General features: G+C 43.9%; 1 protein-coding gene across 1 annotated transcript in view; it reads left to right on the plus strand.

Annotated features, from left to right (window-relative positions):
• Positions 1–24709, plus strand: part of VWF (von Willebrand factor) — a 123569-nt gene that overhangs the window by 15472 nt on the left and 83388 nt on the right. The window contains exons 7-15 of the mRNA XM_042050443.1: positions 4157–4373; positions 6891–7013; positions 9481–9592; positions 11371–11417; positions 14639–14775; positions 16119–16257; positions 16796–16896; positions 19402–19597; positions 20176–20391. Of these exons, the coding sequence (XP_041906377.1) occupies positions 4157–4373; positions 6891–7013; positions 9481–9592; positions 11371–11417; positions 14639–14775; positions 16119–16257; positions 16796–16896; positions 19402–19597; positions 20176–20391 (1288 nt within the window). The remainder of the gene's footprint in view (positions 1–4156; positions 4374–6890; positions 7014–9480; positions 9593–11370; positions 11418–14638; positions 14776–16118; positions 16258–16795; positions 16897–19401; positions 19598–20175; positions 20392–24709) is intronic.

The following is a 24709-nucleotide window of genomic DNA, read 5'->3' on the forward strand; positions in this document are numbered from 1 at the left end:
AAGAAAGCCTTCCTACCATGTCCTGCCCTCTGCAGCTGCTGTTTAGTTACTGAAAAGGAGCTTCACTGCATTGTCTGATCCATTTTTTTACTGGTTTGGGCTGTTCAACAAAGTACTGCAATTCAACAGGCTCTAAGATGACCAACAGCATGGGTAACATGGATCTGAAAGTACAAATGGGTGATCTGGAAAACTACAGCAACAAGGCAGCCTTGAAAACAAAAATATGTATGGTTTAAATCATTGCAATTGATTACTGTGTTCTTATATGTTACCTTTATTTTCTAGCTTTCACCTCTAATAGAAATGGTGTGTGGAGGCCAGACTTCACTGTATTGTTTCCTTTTTTTCTTCTCTTACTAGGAAATTATACCTATAGTATGTTAGATGTCAAAGTAATTGAAATTAAAATTTGGCTAATTTCTGCTTTTGCTGAAATTCAGCTCTTACTGCAGTTGGCAAGAAACAGTTTCCCCATTATCCCGTGGAATATTTCCATATGTAATAAGGAAATAGCATTCATTTGCAGATGGGAAAATCAAGTAGAAATTTTCAGCTTTGGACCATAATTTGTTATGGTTGGGGTCAGAGGCAGGTCCAGCAAAGGTCCAGAGGTCCAGCCCCATCCCTGGAAGTGCTCAAGACCAGGTTAGGTGGGGCTTAGAGCAACCTGGTCTGGTGGAAGGTGTTCCTGCCCATGGCAGGGGATTGGACTAGAGGCTCTTTAATGTCCCTTCCAACCCAAATCATTCTATACAATATGATAATACATTATAGGGGTGAAAACGAGGCCCACTACATCTAAAATCAAATTTTTCTTTATCAGATTAATCAGCATTCAAGGGAAGTGATTGCTTTCAGTTGTTACTTAGTCTGCTCAAACATGCAGCCAGTGTTTGGTGTACTAAACATACTGGGTTTGCATGCTTTTTATTTGGAAAGATAGGAGAGTAAATTTTTCTCCATGAAATATGTTCTCGGAAAAACTATACCCAGTTATGGCACCAAAATTTACTCTTCCTGAATGTTCTGGAGAAACCATATGGGTACCTACACACTACAGGGTTTAAATTCAAGGGAATAAGAGGGTGTCTATGATTTCTTCTGTTATTTTTTAGGTTCTGTCTCTTTAATGGTAATTGTTAGGCTGTAGACAAATGCAGTTCATGCAGCAGCAGAAGGAAATGCCACAGAAATGGGAAGAATGTACAAAATTCCACCTCCAGTTCTGTGTGGTGGGCCTGGGGCAGAAAGAAGGTCAGCAAGTTTTGCGGCCTCTGTGGGTTGCCAGTGCCAGGACCCCGCCAACCCATTTAAAGGAACATTTAAATTGGACTTGTGCAGAAGGGAAGGGAGAAATTTTACGACCTTCACCTGCATTTCAGATGCTGCAGCCAGTCCTGCTAATTTTAATCTTGCTGCCACCTTTAGTCTAAGCACTGTTTCAGCCTGAGGCTTCACTCTCCAGGCTGTTGGGTTTAAACATTTCTTTGTGCAGAGCAGCTTCCAGGGCTGGTGCTCTATGAGCAGGAATGTTACAGCAGTGGCTGAGGCTGCCAATATCTAATACTCACCACTGTCCTCCAAACTAAAGAATAAGGACTCTTCTTAGTCCAGCCTGACCACTGAGTTTTAAAGACAGGAAGGAGTGAAAATAGGAATAAATTGCAGAATGGTAAAGTTGGAAGGGGTCATTGAGTCTAATTCCCTGCTTCCAACAGGGCCATCCTAGGTCAGGCTGCTCAGGTCCTTGTCCACTCACATTTTGAGTATCTTCAAGGGTGGTGGTTCCCTACCCTCTCTTTGACCACCCTCATGGTGAATTGTTTTTTGTTTTGTATCTGTGTGAATTTACCCATATTTCAGCTTATTTGTAATGATAGTTGAGATATGTCTGAAAGATGGGAAAATTTCAGCTATACTTTTTTGTATAATGTCACTGGAAAATCTGAAGAAATTCGAATGGCAAGAAAACCTTTACATAGAGAAAATGAACTGTTTGTTGCTTTTCAACATATATCACTTGGTTTCTAGATAATCAGCTAGAGCTCAGCCTTTAGCTATGCTGTTACTGAACAAGTCCAGACCAAAGAACTAGAGGATAAGAAAAATGGGTTAATTTTTGTGTGTGTGCAATCTCCTTTATTTTTTAAGTCACTTTCCCATCTAAAATGTTCCTTTTAGTGGAATATACAGTCTGAGTTTATCTGTTTGAGTTGTATTAATAGGCCAATACCTTAAGAAACCTCATTAGTTCAACCCCCTAAATGGGATTGTTGCATATACTGGTTTTCTGCTGCAGTTGATACTATCTGGATCAAGGCTTTGATCCAGGAGTTGCTGTACTGCTCATCCTCTGAATGGCTCTGAGCTCACTTTTGGTTTTATCAGTTTCATCTCCAAGCACTGCTTTAATAGCTTTTTTGGCTCCTTCTGTTGTTGTTACTTCCACCCTTAGGGCACTTTTTCAGCTTTTTTGTACTTCTGTGTAGTCTTAGAGCAGCACCAACCACTCCTGATGAAGGTCCTGCTCCCCCTCTTCTAGTCTTTTTCTTTTTTCCCCATCTGATTCAGCATGGTGGGTGCTGTCTGGCCATCAAAATTATCCCAGGCTGGAGCTGAATTTCTGAAGGCCCACCATGTCTCAGCACTGTTTTAAGTTCCCTGAGACCTTTCTCAGAAAGCTCAAAACCTCTTTGCACATGTGGTTGTTCCCTGAGCCCTTTGCTAAACTTGGAATAGATTCCCAATGGACTAGACATTTCTGGTTGGTTTGTTTTCATAAGCAAGAAATTCTGTCTTGGCTCAGACATGTACTAGCTTGAGCTGATCACCTGAACAAAACACCCTTTAGCCAAAATAAAAAGGTATTTTCTACTCAGCAGTTTTCCTATACAGGCACCACAGCTGCCATTCAGAGAAGACATCTTGATTTTTTTCCTATGGGGTTTTTTTGCTCTCCATTTTTCATCTCCTAAAAAATGAGAAAACAAAGTGCTTTTTAATTTTTTTTTTTTTACACAGCAGCTTGTATGTGCTGTCACCTGAGGTATGTGTAAAGCTTTTCAGAAGTAATGAATTGTTACTGTGACTACCCTGAAGAATATGTGCCCCCCGCCCCCCCCACCTCTAACCTCTGCGTATAACACCTGCAAAATACACCATGGGTACATTTGCTTACATAAAACACTGACAGTAAGAAGAAAGTTGTGTTTCAACTCTTTGTTGTTCTGAAAATCGTTTTTGCACTCACCTAAACTCAGTGCCATCCTTTCAGAAAGTTGCACTGAGGACCTCAGACTCATTGAACTGTGGCATAATGTGCACAAAAGAGTCTATTTGGGAGCCTCCCCTGGAGAACTTAATCATACACTAAGTTTTCTTTAGGTTTTGTTTCACATGCAGTTAAGTTTCCTCTTAGGTTTCTGCTGTCTGAAAAGAGAGGTCTTGATACCTTCCTCCCATTTCCCTGTGCTGTCCTCCCCTCACAGTGGCTGTCACCACGCTGATTTAACTCAGGAGAAGAGCAGAACAAATTGCTTTTCTTCCCTGGGCTATTGTTCTCCTATTTATCTGAGCTAAATTGACCTGTTGTGCATTGGACAAGCCAGCAGGAGCGTGTGGCCAGAAGTGGAAAACAAATTTCATTCCTAGGATTTCAGTCAGACTCAATCTTTCCCTCTGACGCTCACTCTGGTCGCTCGTTATCCAAAAGATTATCTGGTTGTTTTTCTTCCTACGTACCTCAGTTCCCCTCTGTTGCTGTGTGCATTTTCCTGGGAATGCAGACACCATCCAGTTCTTTTCTGGGAAGCCGAAGGAGGTAGAATGCCTCCATCCTTTTGCTGACTGATTGACTGTTGTGTTTCTGTGTGAAACATCCCTTAAGTGACGCTCCATTCTATAGTAATCAGGATATTAATGTACCTCTGTGTCTGTCCATGGATGTGGTGAATAAATGGGTAGAGCTCACGATTAGCTCTTGACTATTATGAACTGCATGCTGGTGTTAAATAAGAGCCGCGATGTTGCTCAACAACAGTGGTGACGGTGTGTTTGGAAAAGTTGAGTTTTCCCTCTTCTTCCTCAGACTATAGGAAGTAATTTTGTCCCTTTTGCTCTCTCCCCGTCCCTTTGCCCCTCACTTCTCGTGCAGGGTGTCCTGGAAACCTGCCAGCTGCTGAGCACATCGCTCACCTTCTCCCGGTGCCACCATCGAGTGGATCCCGAGCCGTACATCAGCCTCTGTGAAAGGGACATCTGTGCCTGTCCTCAGGGCGTGGACTGCCACTGCCCCGCCTTCCTGGAGTACGCGAGGAGCTGCGCTCACGAAGGAGTGATTTTGGAGGGCTGGCCTGAAGAGAGCTCGTGCAGTAAGCTGGCAGATTTATTCCTAGGCTGCTCATCCCCAGTAAGATAGTGCCTGTCTTGCAGATTTATGTCCTGTAGCTAAAAGCAGCTGGTGCTTTTTTTGGAGGTTGGTTCATTTATAGGAAGTGCCTTTTCTCACTCCCTCTCTCAGCTCCCCACCACCCACATCTTTCTAGAAGTTTTTGTCCCTAAGGCAGTATTGTTTGAACCATATATGAAGAAGATCCTGAGCTGTTACATGTCCCACCACAGTGTACACAGGCAGTGAAGGCTTACTTGATACACAAAGATATGGATTAGGATATTTAGGTGGTATTTCACATATGGTTCAAATCTATGACATTTTCCAGCCTGTATTTTTAAGTCAGCATCTTTGTGAAATGCTCTCTAACATTTTTGCATGAAGACAATTGTTTCACCCTTTATTTGCTTGAAGCAATTGCCTTGAAATTGAGGTGTTGCCTTTTCTAAGCCAGTTTTTGTCTAGGTTAGAGATCCTGATTGCATCTTGAATTTTTATTTATTAGTCAGCTGCCTTTATTAGCCCAATTTTGTTGAGTTCAGAGGTCCTGATTGCATCTGTCCTGAGGTTTTGCAACAAGGAAGTGCACAGACTGAGAGGGATTGTGTTTATAGAGGAAAAGTCATGTTTGCACTGATGCCATGATGATTTTTTTGCCTTTTTTTTTTTATACCCCTTTTATGCCTTTTTACAACTTCTGTATTCTTAGTGCTTTTTGCCTAAATTCTTGGACTTGTTTGTTCAGCTAAGAGACTAAACATTTTAGAGGCATCATAGCTACGGATCAGTGTGCCCCAGACCCCAAGGTCCTCTCCAGAACACATTCTGTAAACCAAGATAGAACCATCCAGGGGAAGGTTCCTTGGGGAGGGGGGCTCACTTGAGCCTCTCATTGGGGAATCTTTGATAGATATGCTAATTAGTAAGACCTCTAATGTTATACCAGATCTTTTGGGGGTGTGCATTGTGGTGTGCATTTTGGTGCATTTGACCTGGATGTAGTGCACCTAAGGATCCTTAAAATAAATACCAAGGTAAAATCCCTTTTTCCCTTCTAACTATGTATGACTTGATTTTAAGACTGGGACAAGGCATCAGCACCTACTGCTGACACCTCCACTGAAGAACCCTGGTTTAATACAGAGCATTACAAAAATAAATTTTAAAAATCCACTAATATAATGTTCTCAGTGATTTTTCTCATGTTTTTTGTTAGGAGAAAGGACAATTTCCTTGGGATGTTTGTGTAAATTAATTTCATGGGGTAAACTGTCTGATCTGTACTGACAACACTTGGTTCTCTGGTAAAGATATTCTGCTGTTGGCCACGGAAGAAAACTGTGCCTTCAGACTGTGGTTAGGGCAGCAAGATGCTGCCAGCCACTTGTTCTAGGGATTTTACAGTCTGAGTTCTAACAGTAATTTATTACCTTTCCATTGGGATGTTAAAGGAATCTATTAAAGCTCATCTCCTTGCTCAGCGTGTGAGCCAGAGAACCCATTTTTGCTGGGGCTCTTTGTGAGTCTGATTAAAAGCCACAAGTGAAATGAGCCTTTCTGTGATCCCAGGAGCTTTAGAGCTCATTTCTAACCCTTGAATTCACGAGCCACAGTTTGTTCTTTTCTCCTGAGTCAGGAAAGAGGGAAGTGTCCCGCTGCCACAGCAGGAGCTTAATTTTCTATCACCCTTCAACTGTGCTTTTTCAGGAGATGACGATGATGATGGAGGTATGGAATGCTCTGCTGTGTGGGAAGGGCTCTAGTGCTAGGCACACTGTCCAAGTGAGAACTGGTGCCCAAACCCAAGGCAAGATCACTCCTTCATTATCCTCCCACCTCTTGAGCAGAGGATTTACTTGGAAAGGGCAGGCTCTAACCTTTTCGTCCCGCTCCATGCCCCCGCAGTCTTGCAGGGCATGGTGTGTGTATGCATTGAAGAGAAGGAATGGCTGTAATAGAGTGTGTTTGCATAATGGCCTGGCCTAGATAATGGCAGCAGTGGAGATACCACAGGCATGGGTGTTGTCCTGAGCTGGTGGTTCTCTGGAAGAAGGAGGATGGGATTTCAGAGTTTTAACTGTTTCCTGGTTCTCCCTGGAAACACCAAACAGTATAATTTCACAAATGAGTGCAGTAAGTGCATGGCTTAAAGGCGCAAAACAACCATGTCTGTACAAATTACTTAGATATTGTTGCAAAGCTTGTCCCGGGGTTTGATTATTCTTAATGCACTTGGGTTTAGCTATTAAGACTCAATTTATTAGAAAACAAATCGACTTTAACCTCTGAGTATTTACTATGCTACCTGACAGATGATGATACTGCAGCAAAATGAAAATCAACTATTTATCAAATGATCTGCTTCTAAAAAAGAAATAATCGTTTGGAAGCTGACATGACCTTTTGTCTCTGTGGTTCAGCCTTTGATAACGAAGGGATTTGTTGGTTTAAGAGTTATTGAGGAATTTGCATTTCTAATTTCTTTTAATTGTTTCAGGGCCAAGATGTCCAGTTGGCATGGAATATAAGGAGTGCGTATCCCCATGTGCCAAAACCTGCCAGAGCCTGAATATCAATGAAGTGTGTCATGGACAATGTGTTGATGGCTGCAGCTGCCCTGGTAATTTATTTACTGGGTTATTTACAGAGAAACATTTGGCAGTTAGGCTACCTATTTTATTAGAAGAAGGAAAGCTGTGTCTTCCCTTAAATTTTCTTGAAATCAGAAACACTTCTCTTTTCTGGGACCATGCCCTAGAATAATCCAGTTTCTGTAGTGCCTGTATGCTCACTCCATGAAAGGGCCATTTTTCAGAGGCAACTAAAAAGTAAATGTTTCTGTGAAAATCAGTACCAACTAATACTCCAGGATTGCCTTTATTTCTTGGTGAGGGACTGCTGGCCCTTGATGTACTCCTGAATTGCTTGGGTTAGAGGCAAATACAGTTAAAGGAAGAAACAGCAGAGAGTACACAGAAGGAATTTCTTGCAGGAAAACAGTACATGTAGAGCTTGCACTGCAATTTCAAAGGTCTTCATGATTTAGGTGAATAATTTCACTTATTATTGAATCTTTGATACAGGAGATTTGATTGGATAAAAGGGGACAGCCCAGCCATACCAATCTTCCTCTTCATCTGTTGTACTTAAAACAACTGCAGGAGAAGAGTTTGATTCCTGGCCCCAAAGCCTCCATATGCTTCCATTTCTAGCTGGTTTTTTGTTTGTTTTTGTTCATTGGGTACTTTGTTTGTTTGGAATAGGACTATCTCTGCATTTCACCCTGTCTGGGCTTTGTGAATGCACAGAGGTGTTCACTGTCCCCGTGTACAAGATGCCAAGTGTGATGGAGGTTTGCAGAGATTCTGGTTTCCAAAACAAGGCAATAATGACAATGTCAGCCTCGTTTGAGGAGTCACTGCATTCAGAGTTCGGTAGTTTCCCATTTAGCTGCCAGTCTCTTCCTTGCTGGAAGTTCAGAGGTGTGGCAGGACCTGGGAAGGTGCACATGGAGGGTGACAGGTGATGTAACCAGACTCAGGAGCTTATTTTGTTGTGAAGGATCCAGGTACTGTATTTGTGCAGTCCTGGAAGTGTTGGGAAGAGCTGGAGATGAATCCACTGGCTACACAAGGGCTCTTGCTGTATTTTTCCTCTGGTAGATGCGTTGGTGTGTTCAGCATAGGAAAGGTCTAAGGGGAGAGGAGCTAAGGAGCAGAGAAGCAGGAGCTCTACAGAAAGGGTAAATGGCATGAGGAACAAGTAGATGGGTAGAAAGAAGTGCATGGAAAGAAACAACGATCAGCAGTTCAAAACTTTTACTGCTATTTGTGGCACAGCCAGAAGGGAAGAACCTGGATTTGAGTTTCATAGAAAACCAGGAGGCTCTGACAGATGACTACAGGGATTTTTGATGAGGATTCTACCTTCATTTAGCTCCCCTCCAGTGCTCCAAGAGTAAATAGGATCTTCTTTCTTTTTTTTCTTTTTCCCTCTGTTAAATGCCCCACACAGTTACATTAATTGCAGTAAATGGAATTACTCTTGCCAGGAAAAAAGGCAGGCTGGTTCTGTTTTCTTGTACTCTCTGGAGAGCCACAGCACTCTTAAATGCTCAGATCTTGTTGCGAATCTCTCTCACTGGAAGGATTTTCTCAACAGCCAAGATCTTCCCAGGCAGCTCTATGGGAAGAATGGAGAAAGGAGACTTACCTGGGTCTTGCTGTCAGTGATGACTGCTGCTGCCAGGGAAAAGAGCCAAAAGCTCTGCAGGTGATTGGAACAAGTCCCTCAAAGAAAAGGGAGAGGGGTGTTTAGGAAAACAAATATTTTGCCACAGCAGCTCTTTTGAAAATAGGGGAATATCAATTATCTCTCAATAAAGGGATTGAATAGAAAGCACTAAAAACTAGCAATAGAAGCAAGGACAAGTTTCTACCTTAGACAAGACTTGTAACTCTTTTGTGCTTCTTTCTGTATAGAACAGGTAATTATAGTTGTGTAATATGGAAACCTCAGCAGCTGGACCCAAGTTGGGAAGTTGGCCCTTTTGCTTTTCTTTTCGCCTCTGCAGAAGCTGAGAAGTTGCTTCTTTCTCTCAGACCCCCTCTGCTAGACTTACGTGGTGTCCAAATTTGTTTCTTCATTCCCTGGTTTGCTTCATCTTTGGTTCTCTTATGGCAAATGCAAGACACCCTTTACTGTGTGGACACCCTTTACTGCAGCCAGTGAAGTTCATGGTTTTTCCAACAGTCAGGTCCCACTTTGATCGTGCTCCCTGTGTTTGATTTGTCTATGTCCCAATATGTGCTCTGGACCTGAGGATGTGCTAAGCTTTTCTGTAAGCACCAGGAAAGCTTTGTTCAGTATGTCTGAGGGAGAGGCAGCACTAGAAGGAAAGCAGACACCTGCCCCTGTGAGGGTTTTTGGCAAGCCTCATTCCTTTTTATTGCTGTTTGTGACTAAGTATGGATAATGATGCATATGAAGTCTTGCCAAAGCATATGAAGAACAAGAAAATCTAATTGTATTTATGTTTCTTTCCCTGTGTGTGTGATATGGGTGTCTGTGCTACCTGACCTGTCCAGAGGGGCTGCTCCTTGATGGTGAACACTGCATTGAAAGTTCTGACTGTTCCTGCATCCACTCTGGAAAGCATTATCCTTCTGGCTTCACCATCTCCCAGGACTGCAACTCATGGTAAACCCTGTGCTGCTCTGGTGTGGTTGCTGTAGATAACTACTGCATGCTGGTCAGTGACTGTTTTGCATTATCTTTCTAGAAATCTCTCTACCTTTAAAAAATTTCCTTTCACTGGCAAAGGACTTGCTCTCTTACTGGAATTGCCAGCCCCTTCCAAGAAGTGAGCTGTTCACAAAGGCAAAATCAGCCCTATTTTTAAAGGGATATTTGATCTGATAGAACAACATGAAGGTCACACTCCTTCAAAGAGCAGAGAACTACCTGTTTCCTGTGGATAAGACAGACCAGCAGGTTCCCATGTCTGGGTAGTCAGAGGTGGTGTCTTTGTTTTGACTTCCTACATGTATTTAACCTCTAAACCCCATTTTTTTCCAAGAGGATTTAGCCTAAGGCACGTCCTTGGAACTGGTCATGGGGCTAAGGAGTCTTCCTAGCATGGCTCACAATTTTTCTTTCACTTTTGGGCACCAGACTGGAGGGCAAGGCCAGCATTTTAAAGAAAGGAAGGAGAATTAGTCACATATTCCTGATCTGGTTTTGTGTTAAGTGTGGACCTATTTGTGCAAGGAGTTCAGACAACTCTTTGCTCAGATGTTTCCAGTTAGAGGACAGAAGGAGGACTCAGTGAAGACCATGATATGCAGAAGAAAGGTGGTCTGTGCATCACCCCTGGTAATCAGAAGCTTTTAATTATCTGCACCACGTGTCTCAGAACACCATAACCATGACATTAGCATTTTGTCTTTTTCCCTGGACAGGAAGCCCTCTGCAGCTTTGAGCTTGGCCACATTGTTCAACCTTAGTGCTCTTGGGAGATGAGTGTAGCCTGATAGGCTGGGGTTTTTTTATTGCTTGTGTTTTGTGATTGCTTCTTGTCATTCCAATTTGATGCTGCTGTGGAGAATGTCATTCCATTGACTCTGCATTTAACATCCTCAATAATCTGCTTCCCCACAAATGGTTTTCAAGGGCTGGGATAATTAAAGGAATGAGAAGAATATAGTAGCTCTTGAAACAAGGAGTGTGGAGAGGCTTGTGGAGGACACTGGAGGTGATCACAACAGGGGAGTTTGACGTAAGAAGAAGCAAAGGGGAATAGATTTTTTTAAGGGCTAATGAGGGAACACTGCCTACAGATGGGCTGTGAAGAGGATGGGGCCAAAATCTCCTCAAACAGCAAAAGGTTATGAAGCAATGGACACAAGCTGCAAAGGAAATTCTGTTTTGACACAAAGAAAAATTCTTCTACCTTCCCCAGTGCTGTACTGGGACAGCTGCTCAGAGACGCTGTGGGACCTCATCTTGGATATTTCTAAACTCAAGTGGATGAGGTCCTCACCCACCTGATCCAGCTTTAGCATTACTTTCTCTGAGTTGGGGATTGTAGTAAAAGATTTTTCTAGAAGCCCCTTAGAACTTTTTTTCCCTGTGATTCTGATGTATTGATAGATATACCTTGAGAACTGCATTAAAAACTCATTCCACAACAGTGGAATATAGCTGAAAACTTCATTAAACACAGAACTTTGGCAGGGAAAAACAGAAGTCCTTGAGTTTTGCAACAATACCCATTCATATTACCAGCAGTTGCTGTCAAATGATGGGAAGAAGGGATGAACACATTAAGGAATGAGGTTATAGGAGATGGAAAGGATGCTGGAGACTGGTCTAACTTCCCTGGGACAGGGGACCAGTTTCAATTTTTTGGGAAAAGTGTGCAACAGAAGATTTGTATTCATGTCCTCTTGCCTAACTTGCCACTATCTCTTTCCTAGCATTTGTCGACGTGGCACCTGGATCTGCAGCAATGGGGAATGCCCCGGTATGTTGGCTTTATTCTTTTCAGGTTTTGACAAGTAAGCCTTGCCTACATCCCTCCCACTCATGCCCCACTTGTCTTTTGTTTTCACCCAAAAAAACGAATCTTTGTTCTTCCTTGCTTGCTCCAGTACAATCTATATGGGATCCTATTTTTAAGTTCTTCTCCTGATACAAGTCAGACATTGCCCTGTGTGGTTTATGTGTAGCAATGAAAAATCCTGTGTGGTGGGAAGGACAGTTCCTGCTTTGATTACTTAATTTACCAATTATAAGGGTTTGTTGAGAGGATTGGTTTCCAGGTGGAGGAACACTCCTGGCTTTCTTTGACTAGGAACAATTCCTTATTGTACCTTATGACTGGGAATTCCCTCATGGTCATGGTGTGGGTGAAGGAGCTACAGCCCCAGGGAGAAGGTGGCTGCCCTGCCTTCCATGGGTGCTGGCAGACTGGAGAGGCAGCTCTGCAGGTGCTCCTGCTCCCCTTCCTCCTAACTCCACCTCCCAAACTCACCTGTACTGATGGCTTCTGTCCCACATTTTTGTCTGCATGGGGAATGTGAGTTTTCATGCCACGCATTGGCCAGCAAAGTGCTGCATTCCTTATTTCCTCCTGCCAGTTTCATGGCCCATCCCCTGCCTCAGTTCCTGCTCCATGTTCAGCTGCAGAAAGCCCTGGTTGACCTGAAACAGCGTTTGACTCTGCTGGCATCATGTATGGAAGTCTGCAGGGAGACAGCACAGTTCTTTATCTTGGTTTTTTTCCTTGCTTTTGGGGACTGAGAGTGGAAGGGAGGAGAAGAATTCTGGGATTATGGCTGGATGGGAAAAGAGCAGATTTGGGGGCTTTGGTGGATTTTTGTTGAGATGAGACTGTGCATTAGGACAATTGCAACAATCTTAACGTGTTCTTTCATAAAGTTTGTCTTTTTCTAGTAACATGAAACTTGCCTGACCCATCAATCCTCCATTTCCTCCTGCTTTAGACAAAAAGAGCACTTCCCCCAAAGGATCAGCACTTAAAGAAGAGGATGGGGGATGGTGTATGCAAATATTCAAAACGGAGATGACATTTTTAGTGAGCTGTGCCCTGTGCTTGTTCATTAAGGATCTCTCAAAGTGCAGGGAATCTCACTGTCTAAAACACAAGGATACAGCCCAGACTGATTTGTTACATGTTTTATCTAATTGGCAGCAGCATGATTACAAACAAGAAATAGGTGTTTTTCTAGCTTCAGTTTTTACTTAGGTTATAGCTTTTAATGTCCTTGCTCTCTGGGCTATGATAAGTATTCCGTGGGCCAAATTTTTATCCTTAATTCTGGCTGTGTTTTCTTCACAGTGATCATAGAAGTGAAGATAAATCTGGTATTGAGGCTTGCAAACAGATGTTGATATCCAGCTCTGTGCAAGAGGCAATATAGCATTGCTGCTTTTTTCTGAATTGGGAAGCTGTCCCAAATAAGCAGAAGTGGAAAAGAAAGGCAGCTTATTTTTGTATCTTCTGCCAATATATCTAAATCAGTTTTCTGCGAGGCTTGTTTGAGACTGAAGGCTGTATACCTGCAGCTGTTGTACATGTGCATGCTAACACTCTATAAACTGTACTGACACAGTATGGGAGGGCAGCAAAGCCTCCCAGAATAGCCACATTTATATTGCTACCAGTGCTGTTTGTCTCTACTTGAAGCAATATTGCAGCTTATTTTTATTGTTGGATAGTTACCACAAATATTTCTGAAGTTGTGTGTCCAGAAAATTTATGTAGTTCCTCATATAAACTCTAGGTAGTTCTGTTTTAATTTTGACCAACTTTTTTGTCAGGAAAGATTTCTTTCATATTGTGGGAGTGAACTGCCCAGTTGTAGGTTTGGTGATAAGGTGGATCCACAGCTGGAGCTGGCTGGCACTACTAAGAGGCTTTCAAGCTGATATCATAATAGAAATAATTATGAAGGCAGAAGGTTTCAGGAAATTTCATGGGATGCATTACATCAAATGGAATAGACAGAGGAACCCATAAGAAAAGACTTGGCCACAGAAAAGAAATTTCCCTTTCAGGAGCAGTGCCAAGGGCTGGGACTTGTCTTGGATAGCAGTTCTCCGTGCTGCAAACCTGTCCTCTTGTTTCCTTGTTGCAGAGAATGCCCTGGAAATCAAATTCCAAGGGATGACAGGTATCCAGGAGGTGCTGGACTTCTCTTAGGGTGAATCAGAGCTGTGCAAGGCTGGGAATCCTCAGGATCTGTGAAGTTGTGCTTTAGCACAAGCTGGTTTAAGATAGTAAACACTGAATAATATGTTGAAGAGGGAGATTTCCACGTGGTGCTTATCAAACAGATCATCTGTGGGACTCAAAGGCAGTGAAGAGAGAATAACTCATGAAGCTCACCTGCCAGCTTGTAACATTTAACCTTTCTCCATCCTCTGGCTGGTGATGGCCAGTGTAGGCCCAGCACCTGAATTTTTTTCTGGATGAGGAAGTGGCTTCCCACCTTGTTTGCCATGGGATCATCTCTAAGTGTGATGGTCTTCTCATATGAAAGACTTTCTGTGCAAACTCTGTGGAGTTGGAGCCTCTCTGTGTGTTTGCATGACAGGGTACTAAATCCCAGCTGTGGTATCTGGATAGTGCCTTCCTGGAAATGCAAAGCCACAACTTACCAAAACACCTTCAAATGCTGATAGGTTTAAATAGCTCCTTTTTGTAGTAGAAAGGTGGTCAAGCCAGGCTTTCACTTTATTCTGTGAGGACTTTAGTGTAGCTATTGTAACTATAGAATTATTTTTAATTTTCTGTTAGTTGAGATAATGGTTCAGGGTAAAGTCCAACATAAATTCTACCCTTGGAAGGATGCCCACAGACATTATCTTCCAGCTCTTTATTCTCATAAGGTATTTTATGTTAAAATAACTTACTGTTATTCAAGGCAACCCAACAAAAGAATACAGGCTTTTCCATAGGCACAAATTTCAGCTCTTGAGTGTGATTTACTCCATGTTCCCCACCTGCTGTTGGTTCCTGTGTTACTACTGGTAATGCCTTATGGAAATAAACAGTGAGATAAGGATCTTGCTGGTGCTTTCTGGTCTGTGGGGAGCTTGGGCCTTGTACAACCTGTTCCACCAGGGCTGCTCTTCCCCCTCAGAGGCTTGTGAGGGCCAAGCAGGATTTTGCTTGCAACTGGCGCTGGGATGATTAATGGCTTTTTTTGCTTTTTCCAGGGGAATGCTCTGTCACTGGCCAGTCCCATTTCAAAAGCTTTGACAACAAGTATTTCACCTTCAGTGGGATTTGCCAGTACTTATTTGCCAAGGATTGTGTGGAAAATTCCTTCTCTGTGATCATCGAGACGGTGCAGGTAACAGGAGCCTTGGCTGGTGCCTCTGCGCATGCTCTTGAGAGAGGGAGGACAGGGCTGTGGGACTATGTTGTGAATTGCAGATGCACAGGCCAACAGAAGCAATTTCCCTATGAGATAATTAGTTTAAATAACAGATGCAGTCTTTCTCCTTAGTTAATAAGTGTTTTGCTTCTCCTCACCACCATTCCCAGGAGCCTACGTGGGGATGGAGACTCATGATGAGGCTTGGAAAATGGGTCCTCGCTGACTCTTTGCCAGCTGAACAAACAGAGGCGAGGGTGCACCCCTTGTAAAGCTCCCTGGGTGCTGGTGCCTCCCTAATGCCTGTGGGGAAAGGACATTTCCCTGGACGCCAAGGAGGGTGCACTGGCAGAGCAGTGCCTTGCGTTGCTTCCCATGTAGTCAGATTGGCTGGTGATTTTTTTTGTAGTCAGACAGCAGCTCCTGACTTTCTTTGCTGTCTCCCCCGATGGAAATGTGAGAGCCAGATGGAGAGAGGCAGGAAAGGGAACCAGGCCAGTGCAGGGAGGGATGGAGACCCTGAAGGGGGATGTCACATGGAGGTGAACCTGGTCATGAAATGAATTGACCAGTTGTGCTTGGGAAAAGATTAACAAATCTGGAGACTGAAAAGGGCCCTGAAGGAGGCAGAGGGGAAGAAAGGTGATAGGGACAGAGGAACTGAAGGCAGGGAGAGGTGCAATGGAGACAGGAGACTGACAGGAGGGAAAGGGCGTATCAGCCTGTCCTGCAGCACCAGGGAAGTTTGGAGAAATGGGCTGTGTCAGTTCTACACACCATTTGCGTCTGTCTCCTGCATTAGAGAGCTCTGATAGTGCAGCTCTGAGGTCATCGGTGCTTGGCAACCTGCAGGACAGGTTTCCACTGAAACTTCCCTTTCGCAACCAGGGAGGAGGCGTGGGTCCCCCACAATCGCTGTTCCTCATCTGGGTATCCCACAGCCGGGAAAATAAACATCCCAGGAATCTCAGGTAGTGTGAACTGCGTTACTGTTTCCCAGGCTGTATGGGTAAGGTGGCCTTCCTGCCCCTGCCGCAGCTGTGGGGCTGGTCACTGCCATGGGTCACTCCCAGAGGTCAGGTGGAACACCCACAGATCCCTTTCCAGGTTCTGAGACAGGGAGCTCAGCCCTGCTGTGTGGTTAGCGGAGTAAGGGAGGGAAGGCTGCCAGCCTGGTGTCTGTGGGATGCAGAAACCAGATCTGTAAAACCAGTGTGACACTCAACAGCTCCTAAATTAGATGCCAAAATGCCGTCTGGGACTAAGTCACCAAGAAAGTGAAAACTTGAGGTTTGAGGCAGGTTTTCCCTTCTCTGCAGTGTGCAGATGATCCTGATGCCGTGTGCACTCGCTCAGCTTCTGTCCGGATCCGGGATATGGACAACAGCATCATTAAAATGAAACATGGAGGAGGAGTTTCACTGAATGGACAGGACATACAGATCCCTTTGCTGCAAGGTGTGTTCACATGGGCTGACTCTGGCCAGCCACTGAAAGGCTCCTACTTAGTAATGGTTTTAGACATGCCTTAGCCCAGCTCAATCAAAGAGTGTTTTCAATGCCAAACTCTCACTTTCAGTCTCTTCTAGAAGCTCTGTCATTTCAGCTTCTCTCCATGCAGCTGAGTGAAAACGACTGTTGGTCTGTTCTTTTTAAAATTAGTGTTTTTCAACCAGAAGCTTGAAATCATGGAATCACAGAATGATTTGGTTTGGACCTTAAAGATCATCCAGTTCCAACCCCCTGCCATGGACAGGGACACCTTCCACTATCCCAGGTTGCTCAGAGCCCCATCCACACTGGCCTTGAAGACTTCCAGGGATGGGGCAGCCACAGCTGCTCTGGGCACCCTGTGCCAGGGCCCCCCACTCTCACAGGGAAGAATTTCTTCCTCATATCCAATCTAAACCTGCTCTCTGTCAGTGTGAAGCCATTCCCCCCTTGTCCTGTCACTACATCTTGTAAAAGGTCACTGACACCCTGTGGTTGCCTTCAGGTGCCTTCCGTGTCCAGCGTGTGATGAGGAGTTCAGTTCGCCTCACCTATGGGGAAGATTTGCAGATTGACTGGGATGGTCATGGAGAACTCCTAGTGAAGGTACTTTTTCTGCCTGTTTTATTTCTGCCTGTTTGCCCCCTCTCTTGTTTCACCCAAATATGTACAAAGATTTTCTTGTCTGAAGTCAGAAATTGCTTTGTGTCGCATGTTAGGAATTCCTTTCTCTTTTGCTACCCCCAGAGTGATATACAGGTCCTTTTGTATTTCAGAAACAAACACTTCATCGTGCAGCAGCTTGGTAGCTTTTTTCTCCTCCCTTTTTTTTTTCTTTTTTTTTTCTTTTTTTGATGTGTGCAATGATGGCCATTATTAATCATGAAGAGTTTTGTGTTTCATTCAGCAGATACCCTCCAAACTGGAGTTTTGTTTTTATTTGCTTTGATTGCCCTGTCTAAAACAACGGATGTGAACGACTTAAAATAAGGGAAGAAAAGACCTTCAGGGACACAGTAACTCATAATTTCCGGGAGAAAGAAATTAGCTCATAGAAGATGTGTTGCGTGCTCCTTCTACTGTGAGGAATGTCTGAAGTCAGCCTTGATTAACAATTAGGTTTTGTCGGTGCTGCAGACACAGCAGAGTGTAGAAGTACTGAGCCAGGTGCAACAGAAATGATCTGTAAGGAAGCTGTAACCATAGCCCTGCTGCCTTTGAACCCCCCCTTGTAGCAGGGGTCTGCTCACTGAGAGGAGTTTTGCCAAGAAAACCAGTTTTCCTGGGATTTTCTGCCGAGTCGTAAACGCTGCTCTCCTTGAACCGTGGCGTTGCTTTTGCATTCTCCTTGCCTGCCCCAAAATCTGGCTTAAATGTCACGTCTGGCACAGCACAAAGGGTTATGAAAGCCAGTTCAGAACTGAGTTCAAGAGTTGAAAAGAAAACAGATAAGAAAGGTCTAGAATAATTTTAGAAAGCATCTGTGGGTTTGTGGTTGTTGTTTTGATTTAACCTGTATCTCTGTGCTCCGGGGGTCCTAAAAGTTCTTTTGGGGCTTAGAATAATTCACTTCAGTCCCTTGGCACATCTCAGGAATTTTGGCTTTCCTCAGTATTTAGAGTATTTTTCTGCCTGGTCAGAGACCCATATAACCTGCGAAATTTTTTGTCCCACTGAAAACAAACCTGATTTTCTGCTCCAGATCCTCTATCCATAAAAGCAGTGGAAGTTTCTCCAATTGTCTGCTCCTTCCCTTGCTGGGCATCTAAAGCATCTCTTTAATTGCTTTTGGAAAGTTATTTTATGCTGGATTTGTAGACTGACCTGTTGCCAGGTGTTGCTGACAATTGGAGGAAGTGAAACACTTCCATTACCTTGCTCTGGCAAAAATTCTTCCTGTGTTCCTTAAGAAGGCTCCCTTTTCTGTGACTGCCTTGTATTTGTGATTTGAGCTTCCACTCCTGAATACACCAGAATTTGGACTCGTGTGAGTCATTGTTCCATCTGCAGAGTACGTGAAAGAGTAGTAACACTCCTAGTAGTAAAAATATTTATCCTCTAATTGTTCTTTTTGATGCTCCATATTAATCCTCTGGCCCCTATTTTTGAACAGTGGGTAGTATTAGGTTATATTTTGGAGAATGTTTTTTATTTTTATTTATACAGAAAACCAGTTTTCTTTAAAAATGTGGATTTTTCTAACCTTATTTTGTTTGTTTCACTGGTTACTCATGCAAGCCTGCCCAAACTAGCATTCAGCTACATGGATACAGAGGACATCAAGGCTCCTGAGTAGTTGATAGTGTTTGTAGTGTACCAGAGCTTTACTCCTAACAGAAACTGACAATTCCTACTAAAATAAAAGTATTGGTGTCTTTGTGTTGCAGATGTTGCTTAGGAGATTTCTCTCTGTTTACCGCTAGGTTTAGGGTCACCTTTCAGTTGCCCCTTGATTTGCAGCAGGAATAAAACAGGGTGAAAAGTGCACCTGCTCTGTGGGTTGTTGGCAATTCTGCTTTTAGTGTGCCTGAAGCTCCTCTAGGCAGGAGGAAGCTCTAATGTGAGGTAGCTTTAGGGGTATTAGTTTATTCCTTATTTTATCCAGGGTCCTCAGTGTTGAAGGGAGCATCTCCAACATTGACTCAATTTTGTGATAAAACAGCCTGTTTAAATTTCCTTCATCATCCAATTTTCCTTTAAATTGTGAAATGCTCCCAGGTGCAGTCTTTTCCCCCAAACTGCCATTGTAATTACATAAAAAAGATGCAACCACCACTGTTGCCCTGCTCATTTATAAGAATGGAGGGGGGAAAATAGGGAAAGACTAAACTGGACCTCTGATCAAGGCATAAAAATAAGCTATTTTTCTCTTAGTCACCCTCTGGAATTCACTGTACTGTGCAACAATTGTCCTGCTGCTACTAATAGTAGCATTTTTGTTAGAAGTTTAAAAATACAGCACAATGGCATTGTGTCTGTAGTATTTTGATGTGTGTTTGAGAATTTTCTTGACTGCTAAATTGTGTATGTTTCATTCCTTAAAAAAAAAAATCTTGCTCTGCAGTGGTAACCTGTTCTGGAAGATGAGCGGGCTAATGTTGTGTTCCTTAGGTGTCTCCAGTCTACTCTGAAAGGATGTGTGGGCTGTGTGGAAATTATGATGGGAACCAAGGGGATGATTTTCTTACACCTTCTGGCATGGTGGAATCCCTTCTGGAAGACTTTGGGAACTCCTGGAAGCTCAATGCAGACTGCCAGGACTTGTTAAAACAAGACAGTGACCCCTGCAATCTCAATCCTCATTTAGGTACTGAACTCTACCCAAAATTAACGTGTGCAGCAAATGGTGATCTTCCATTTATATTAAAAAAAAGGAAAATAAAGAAAAGAAGCTAATATTGTTTACATTACCACCAGGGTGACTGTAATATATGTTTAAAAAAACCCAATAAACAACAGCAACAACAAAAAAAAAAAACCCACAGAGAGACTTGTATTGATGCAGGCTTCCTAAGGAAAACGTAATATTTTGTGAAAATTGAAAACAAAAATTAGTTTAATTTTGCAAATATAAAAAGGCAGCAGAAAGCAGAGGCCCTGTAAAAGGAATTAGAGCACCAGAAATAGTGCTAGGAAAATATAAAAGCATTGCTTTTCCTTGATTTGTTTTACTAGTGGAATATTATTCTTTCAGTAGAGCTCATGACATATGAGCTGTGGTGCTATCTGTGCCTGCCTGATGCTGTTTTATTCTTGTGTGGTTTGTTTTTTGGTTTTTTTTTTTCCTTTTATAAAATGAAAAGAAAATGCATACTGTGGCTCCTCTAGCTTTCCTTGAAAGTCACTGATTGATTCAGTGTGAGCATGTCATTTTTCTCTTTTTAGCCAAATATGCTGAGGATTCCTGCTCAGTTCTGCTGTCTCCTGCCTTTGAACCTTGCCACCATGAAGTCAGTCCCACTCCCTACGTGAAGAACTGCCGCTTTGATGTTTGCTCCTGCTCCAGTGGCAAGGATTGCCTGTGCTCTGCCATTGCTAATTATGCAGCAGCCTGTGCCAGGAAGAGCATCCTGGTGCCGTGGAGACAGCCCGACTTCTGCCGTAAGTGCAGTGCTGCTCAAACCCGCTTATTTTCCTTATCCTGAAGGAATTTTTCTGGCAACAGAATTGGATGAAAGATCTAGAATAAGATGCCAGATTTTCCTTATGGCAAATGATGAGAGCAAATCTTTAGTCCCCACTGGTAAGGATGCAAAAGCTGTTTCCAGGGACTGCTCAGCACTGGGGGAGAGAAGCAGTGATCTGACACACCTCCACAGAACTTTTGCCTGGATTTCCATTTTCAGCTACTCACCTGGAAACTTTCTGAATGTCCCAGGGTAGAAATCTCCCAAGTGATTTGTAGTAATCCACGAATTGCCTTTTTTTGAGGCCCAAGCTTCCCAGGTCCTGACCTCATCAGTGACTCCTGACTTTAGCTGAATGTGGGGTTATGGAGGAAGCACAGAAGGGCAAGACAAACTTGTATCAGAAGAGAATTTTGGCAATCTTGTGGCACCAGCCCTCCTCACAGCAGGGCTAAATTACTGTAGATTGCCTGATGTCTTGTCCAGACAAATTTTGAATATCTGCAAAAACAGAGGTCCCACAGCCTCTCTGACATCTCTCCCTTATCCAGGGCAAGATTAATAGCCAATCTGCTAAGAGGCAGGAGCAGAAGAATCCAACACCTTATATTTCTTTTATTTCTCTGTTAGGTCAATGTGGTAGGAAATTGCCATGTAATTTTGACTGAGCACAGACATACTTTTCCCATAAATATTTGTGAAGTGAATGTTTTTCCATTTTCCTGAGCAACTTTGTTATTAAGGAAAGAAGACAATTGAAAAATTTGGGGGGAAACATGTGTGCTTGGCAGCTCTCCAGATTTGTTCTGCTACTTCTTCCCAAACAGACGGTGGGAAAAACATTTATAAACTGAGTGTGTAGAAAGTGGAAAAGAGAGAGGTCGCTGGCCTTTGACCTGGTAGGGTCTGCAAGGTCAGTAACCACAACTTCTGCAGGCTGGAAAGTGTTTGCTGTGAATGAGAACAAACCCAGTTTATATTAAACTGCTGCATGGTTTTATAAGATTTTACCTAGTTTATGTAAATGTTCAGATAGTGGAACAGTAATGTAATAAAAATCCTTTCAGAGCTCTGCAGGTCTGGAGGCTGAAAGAAAGAACAGCGATAATGCCCCATTGCTCTTTCTGTAATTGAACAAGTCAATTTTCACAATTAATCTTTAATAGTGCAGAGCTGCTTCTTCCTTTCTGTGCATTACAGAGAGCTTTGTGCTCTCACAAAGTGACGATTTCCCTGATTGCAGATCCATCAGCCCCCATTAAATAATCCTGGTGCCCTAGACATCTCCTGTCACATGAAGGAGAGCAATCCCTCTTCTTTAATGGGCTTGAGATGTGAATGTGCAGGTTGTGTAATTTGTGCTGATGGCCCAGTGCACTGAATGTGTGCTCCACCCCTGCCTTCATCGCCAGAGATTTGGTTTCTTGGGAAATGACTTGACAGAGCCAGTTTACTTGATTTGGAGTGGATAAGTGCCAGGGAGCAAAGTCATTAGTGTAGCACAGCATTTCTGCTGTGTGTCAAGCTATCAAGTGCATTCAGTGTCCTTATCGTTGAAATCATTTCAGTTGCAGTTCGATTATTTAAGACCTGACTCATACTCCTGCAGCCCACCGTGAATAAGCACCAGAGCCAATCCCTTCATGCTGCAAGGGAGGAGCAGACAGGCCATGCTGTGAAGGGTCTTTCGTGCACCTGCATGTAAAAAATTGGGTAAACCCCAGGCTGAATGGCTGAGTCCAGAGAGTGGTGGTGAATGGAGTTAAACCCAGCTGGTGGCTGGTCACTGGAGGTGTTCCCCATGGCTCAGTGTTTGGGCCAGTTTTATTTAATACTTTAACCAAGGATCTGGGCAAGGGGATCGAGTGCATCCTCACTCAGTTCTCAGATAGCACTCAGGTGGCTGTGAGTGTGGATCTGCTGGAGGGCAGGAAGGCTCTGCAGAGGGATCTGGACAGGCTGGATCCATGGGCCCAGGTCAGAGATCTGAGGGTCCACAAGGCCAAGAGCCCAGTCCTGCCTTGGGTCACACCAACCCCCTGCAGCTCCAGGCTGGGGCAGAGGGGCTGGAAAGCTGGGAAAGGCCCTGGGGGTGCTGGGGACAGCGGCTGGACATGAGCCCAGGTGTGCCCAGGGGGCCAAGAGGCCAATGGCACCTGGGCTGTGCCAGCCATGGGGTGGCAGCAGGGCCGGGGCAGTGACTGTCCCCTGTGCTGGGCACTGCTGGGGCCACACCTCAGATCCTGGGGCAGCTCTGGGCCCCTCCGGACAAGAAAGGCATTGAGGGGCTGGAGCGTGTCCAGAGAAGGGAACTGAGCTGGGGAAGGGGCTGGAGCACAAATCTGGTAAGGAGTGGCTGAGCCAGGGGCTTAAGCCTGAAGAAAAGGAGGCTCAGGGGGACCTTCTTACTCTCAGCAACTCCCCAACAGGAGGGTGCAGCCAGGTCGGGGTCGAGGTCTGCTCCCAGGACACAAGTGACAAGAGGAGAGGAAACGGCCTCGGGTTTTACCAGGGAGGTTCAGATTAGGTTTTATGAAAACATTCTTCATGGAAATGGTTATCAAGCACTGGCACAGACTTCCCAGAGAAGTGGTTGATTCACCATCCCTTGAGGTATTTAAAAGCCACGTGAATGTGGTGCTTAGGGACATGGTTTAGAGGTGGACTTTAGTGGTGGGGTTAGCAGCTGGATTCAATTATCTTAGGGTCTTTTCCAACCAAAGTATTTCTATGTTTACCTGTCTCAAGTGTGTATTGTTCTGTGGCACAGGGAAATCAGTCAACAGCTCCCTAGATCTTTCTTCAGATTTCAGGACCTGTTGGTAAGCCCACTATTTTCCTTAATGTGGTAGTCCTGGGGCACCTTGTGACTTTGCATGGCTTCTGTTAGAGGATTTGTATAGGAAAAATCCAAGAGTGATGGAGCAGGAAATTAAGGACAGGCTCTGAGCAGCAGTTGAGGATGGGTACAGTGCATGCTGGGCCTCAGCATGGTGGAGAAGCTGTGTTAAATCTAGTCCTGACAGGGTGCACCTTCACCCAGAGGTGGCAACATTTTCACCTTGTGTTACTTGAGGAACTGGTCATTGTTTGTCCCTTTCACTCTGGTTTGAAAACCCACCCACAAAAGCTTCGTGAGCTGTTTGATGCAGACACATTTTTTCCAATGCTTTCCCACTGTTTCTTATCTTATTCCTGGGATAGGCTGTGCTTCAGAGCACAGCACTGAGCTATTTTGGTTTTACAGGAGGCATCCACAGAGACTAGATGCACCTTGCCTTTTCCTCTCATTTTCCTGGCAACAGTGGGATGGGTTTTTCTTAGTGACAGTGTATTACACAGTGTACAGACAACAGGCCTCTCCCAGGTCAGTTGTCTTGCCTTTTTGTGGTTAAAAACAGATGTTGCTGGGAAGGGATAGAGCAGTGTATTGGGATGTGGAGTGTAAGCATGGCTTTGGGAAGCAAAACTGGAAAAATAGGGGATGTTTTGAAAATTTTAGGAGGTGCATGGGCAAGGAAAATCATAAAATGGTTTGGTTTGAACGGGACCTTAAAAATCGTCTTGTTCCAAGGGACACCTTCCACTAGACCAGGTTTTTCCAAGTCCCATTCAGCCTGTTCTTGAACACTTTCAGGGATGGGGTGGCCACAGCTTCTCTGGGAACCCTGTGCCAGGGCCTCAGCACCCTCATAGGGAAGAATTTTTTCCTAATATCCAATCTAAACCTACTGTCTTTCAGTTTGAAACTGTTCCCACACATGAATTACAATGCTTTGCCTAAGAAAGGGATCCACTGCAAAGTTGTCCCTGTGGACAGGGAGTGTTACCGCTGACTAGAAAGTAGGGCAGAATGTTGGGCTTGGTTATCCCATCTTATTTTGAATCTTGAAACTCTAATAAACTGATGCACCCATCTGCAATCTGCCAGACCAGTTCCATGTTTCCAGAGGTTCATGGGTAGCAAATAATACTTTTGGCTGAGGCCTCATGGTTGTCTTGCTATAACGTGCCTTTAGTGATGAAAGTTATTTTTAAAATGGTCCTCAGCCCTGGGCTGTGCCTGTTCAGTGTTTGATTTACTGCAAAAATCAGGTTTATGTAAATTAGAAGCATGTTTCTGTGGATGGCTGCCAAAGACTCCTGTAAGAGTGAGTGAATCTATCTGCTGCTTAGTCCAGAGTTAGGAAGCATTTGCTGTATTGATGAGCACACATTTCTTGGGCTGTGTTGTGAAAGGCACATTAAATAGTTTGGGCACAAGTCCCAGGCTTGGGTGACCTTTGCTGTGA

Source organism: Corvus kubaryi, unplaced genomic scaffold (assembly GCF_017639235.1).
Source record: "Corvus kubaryi isolate FWS band 111438036 unplaced genomic scaffold, C.kubaryi_AGA036_p1.0 74, whole genome shotgun sequence".
In the NCBI taxonomy this organism is placed as follows: Eukaryota; Metazoa; Chordata; class Aves; order Passeriformes; family Corvidae; genus Corvus; species Corvus kubaryi.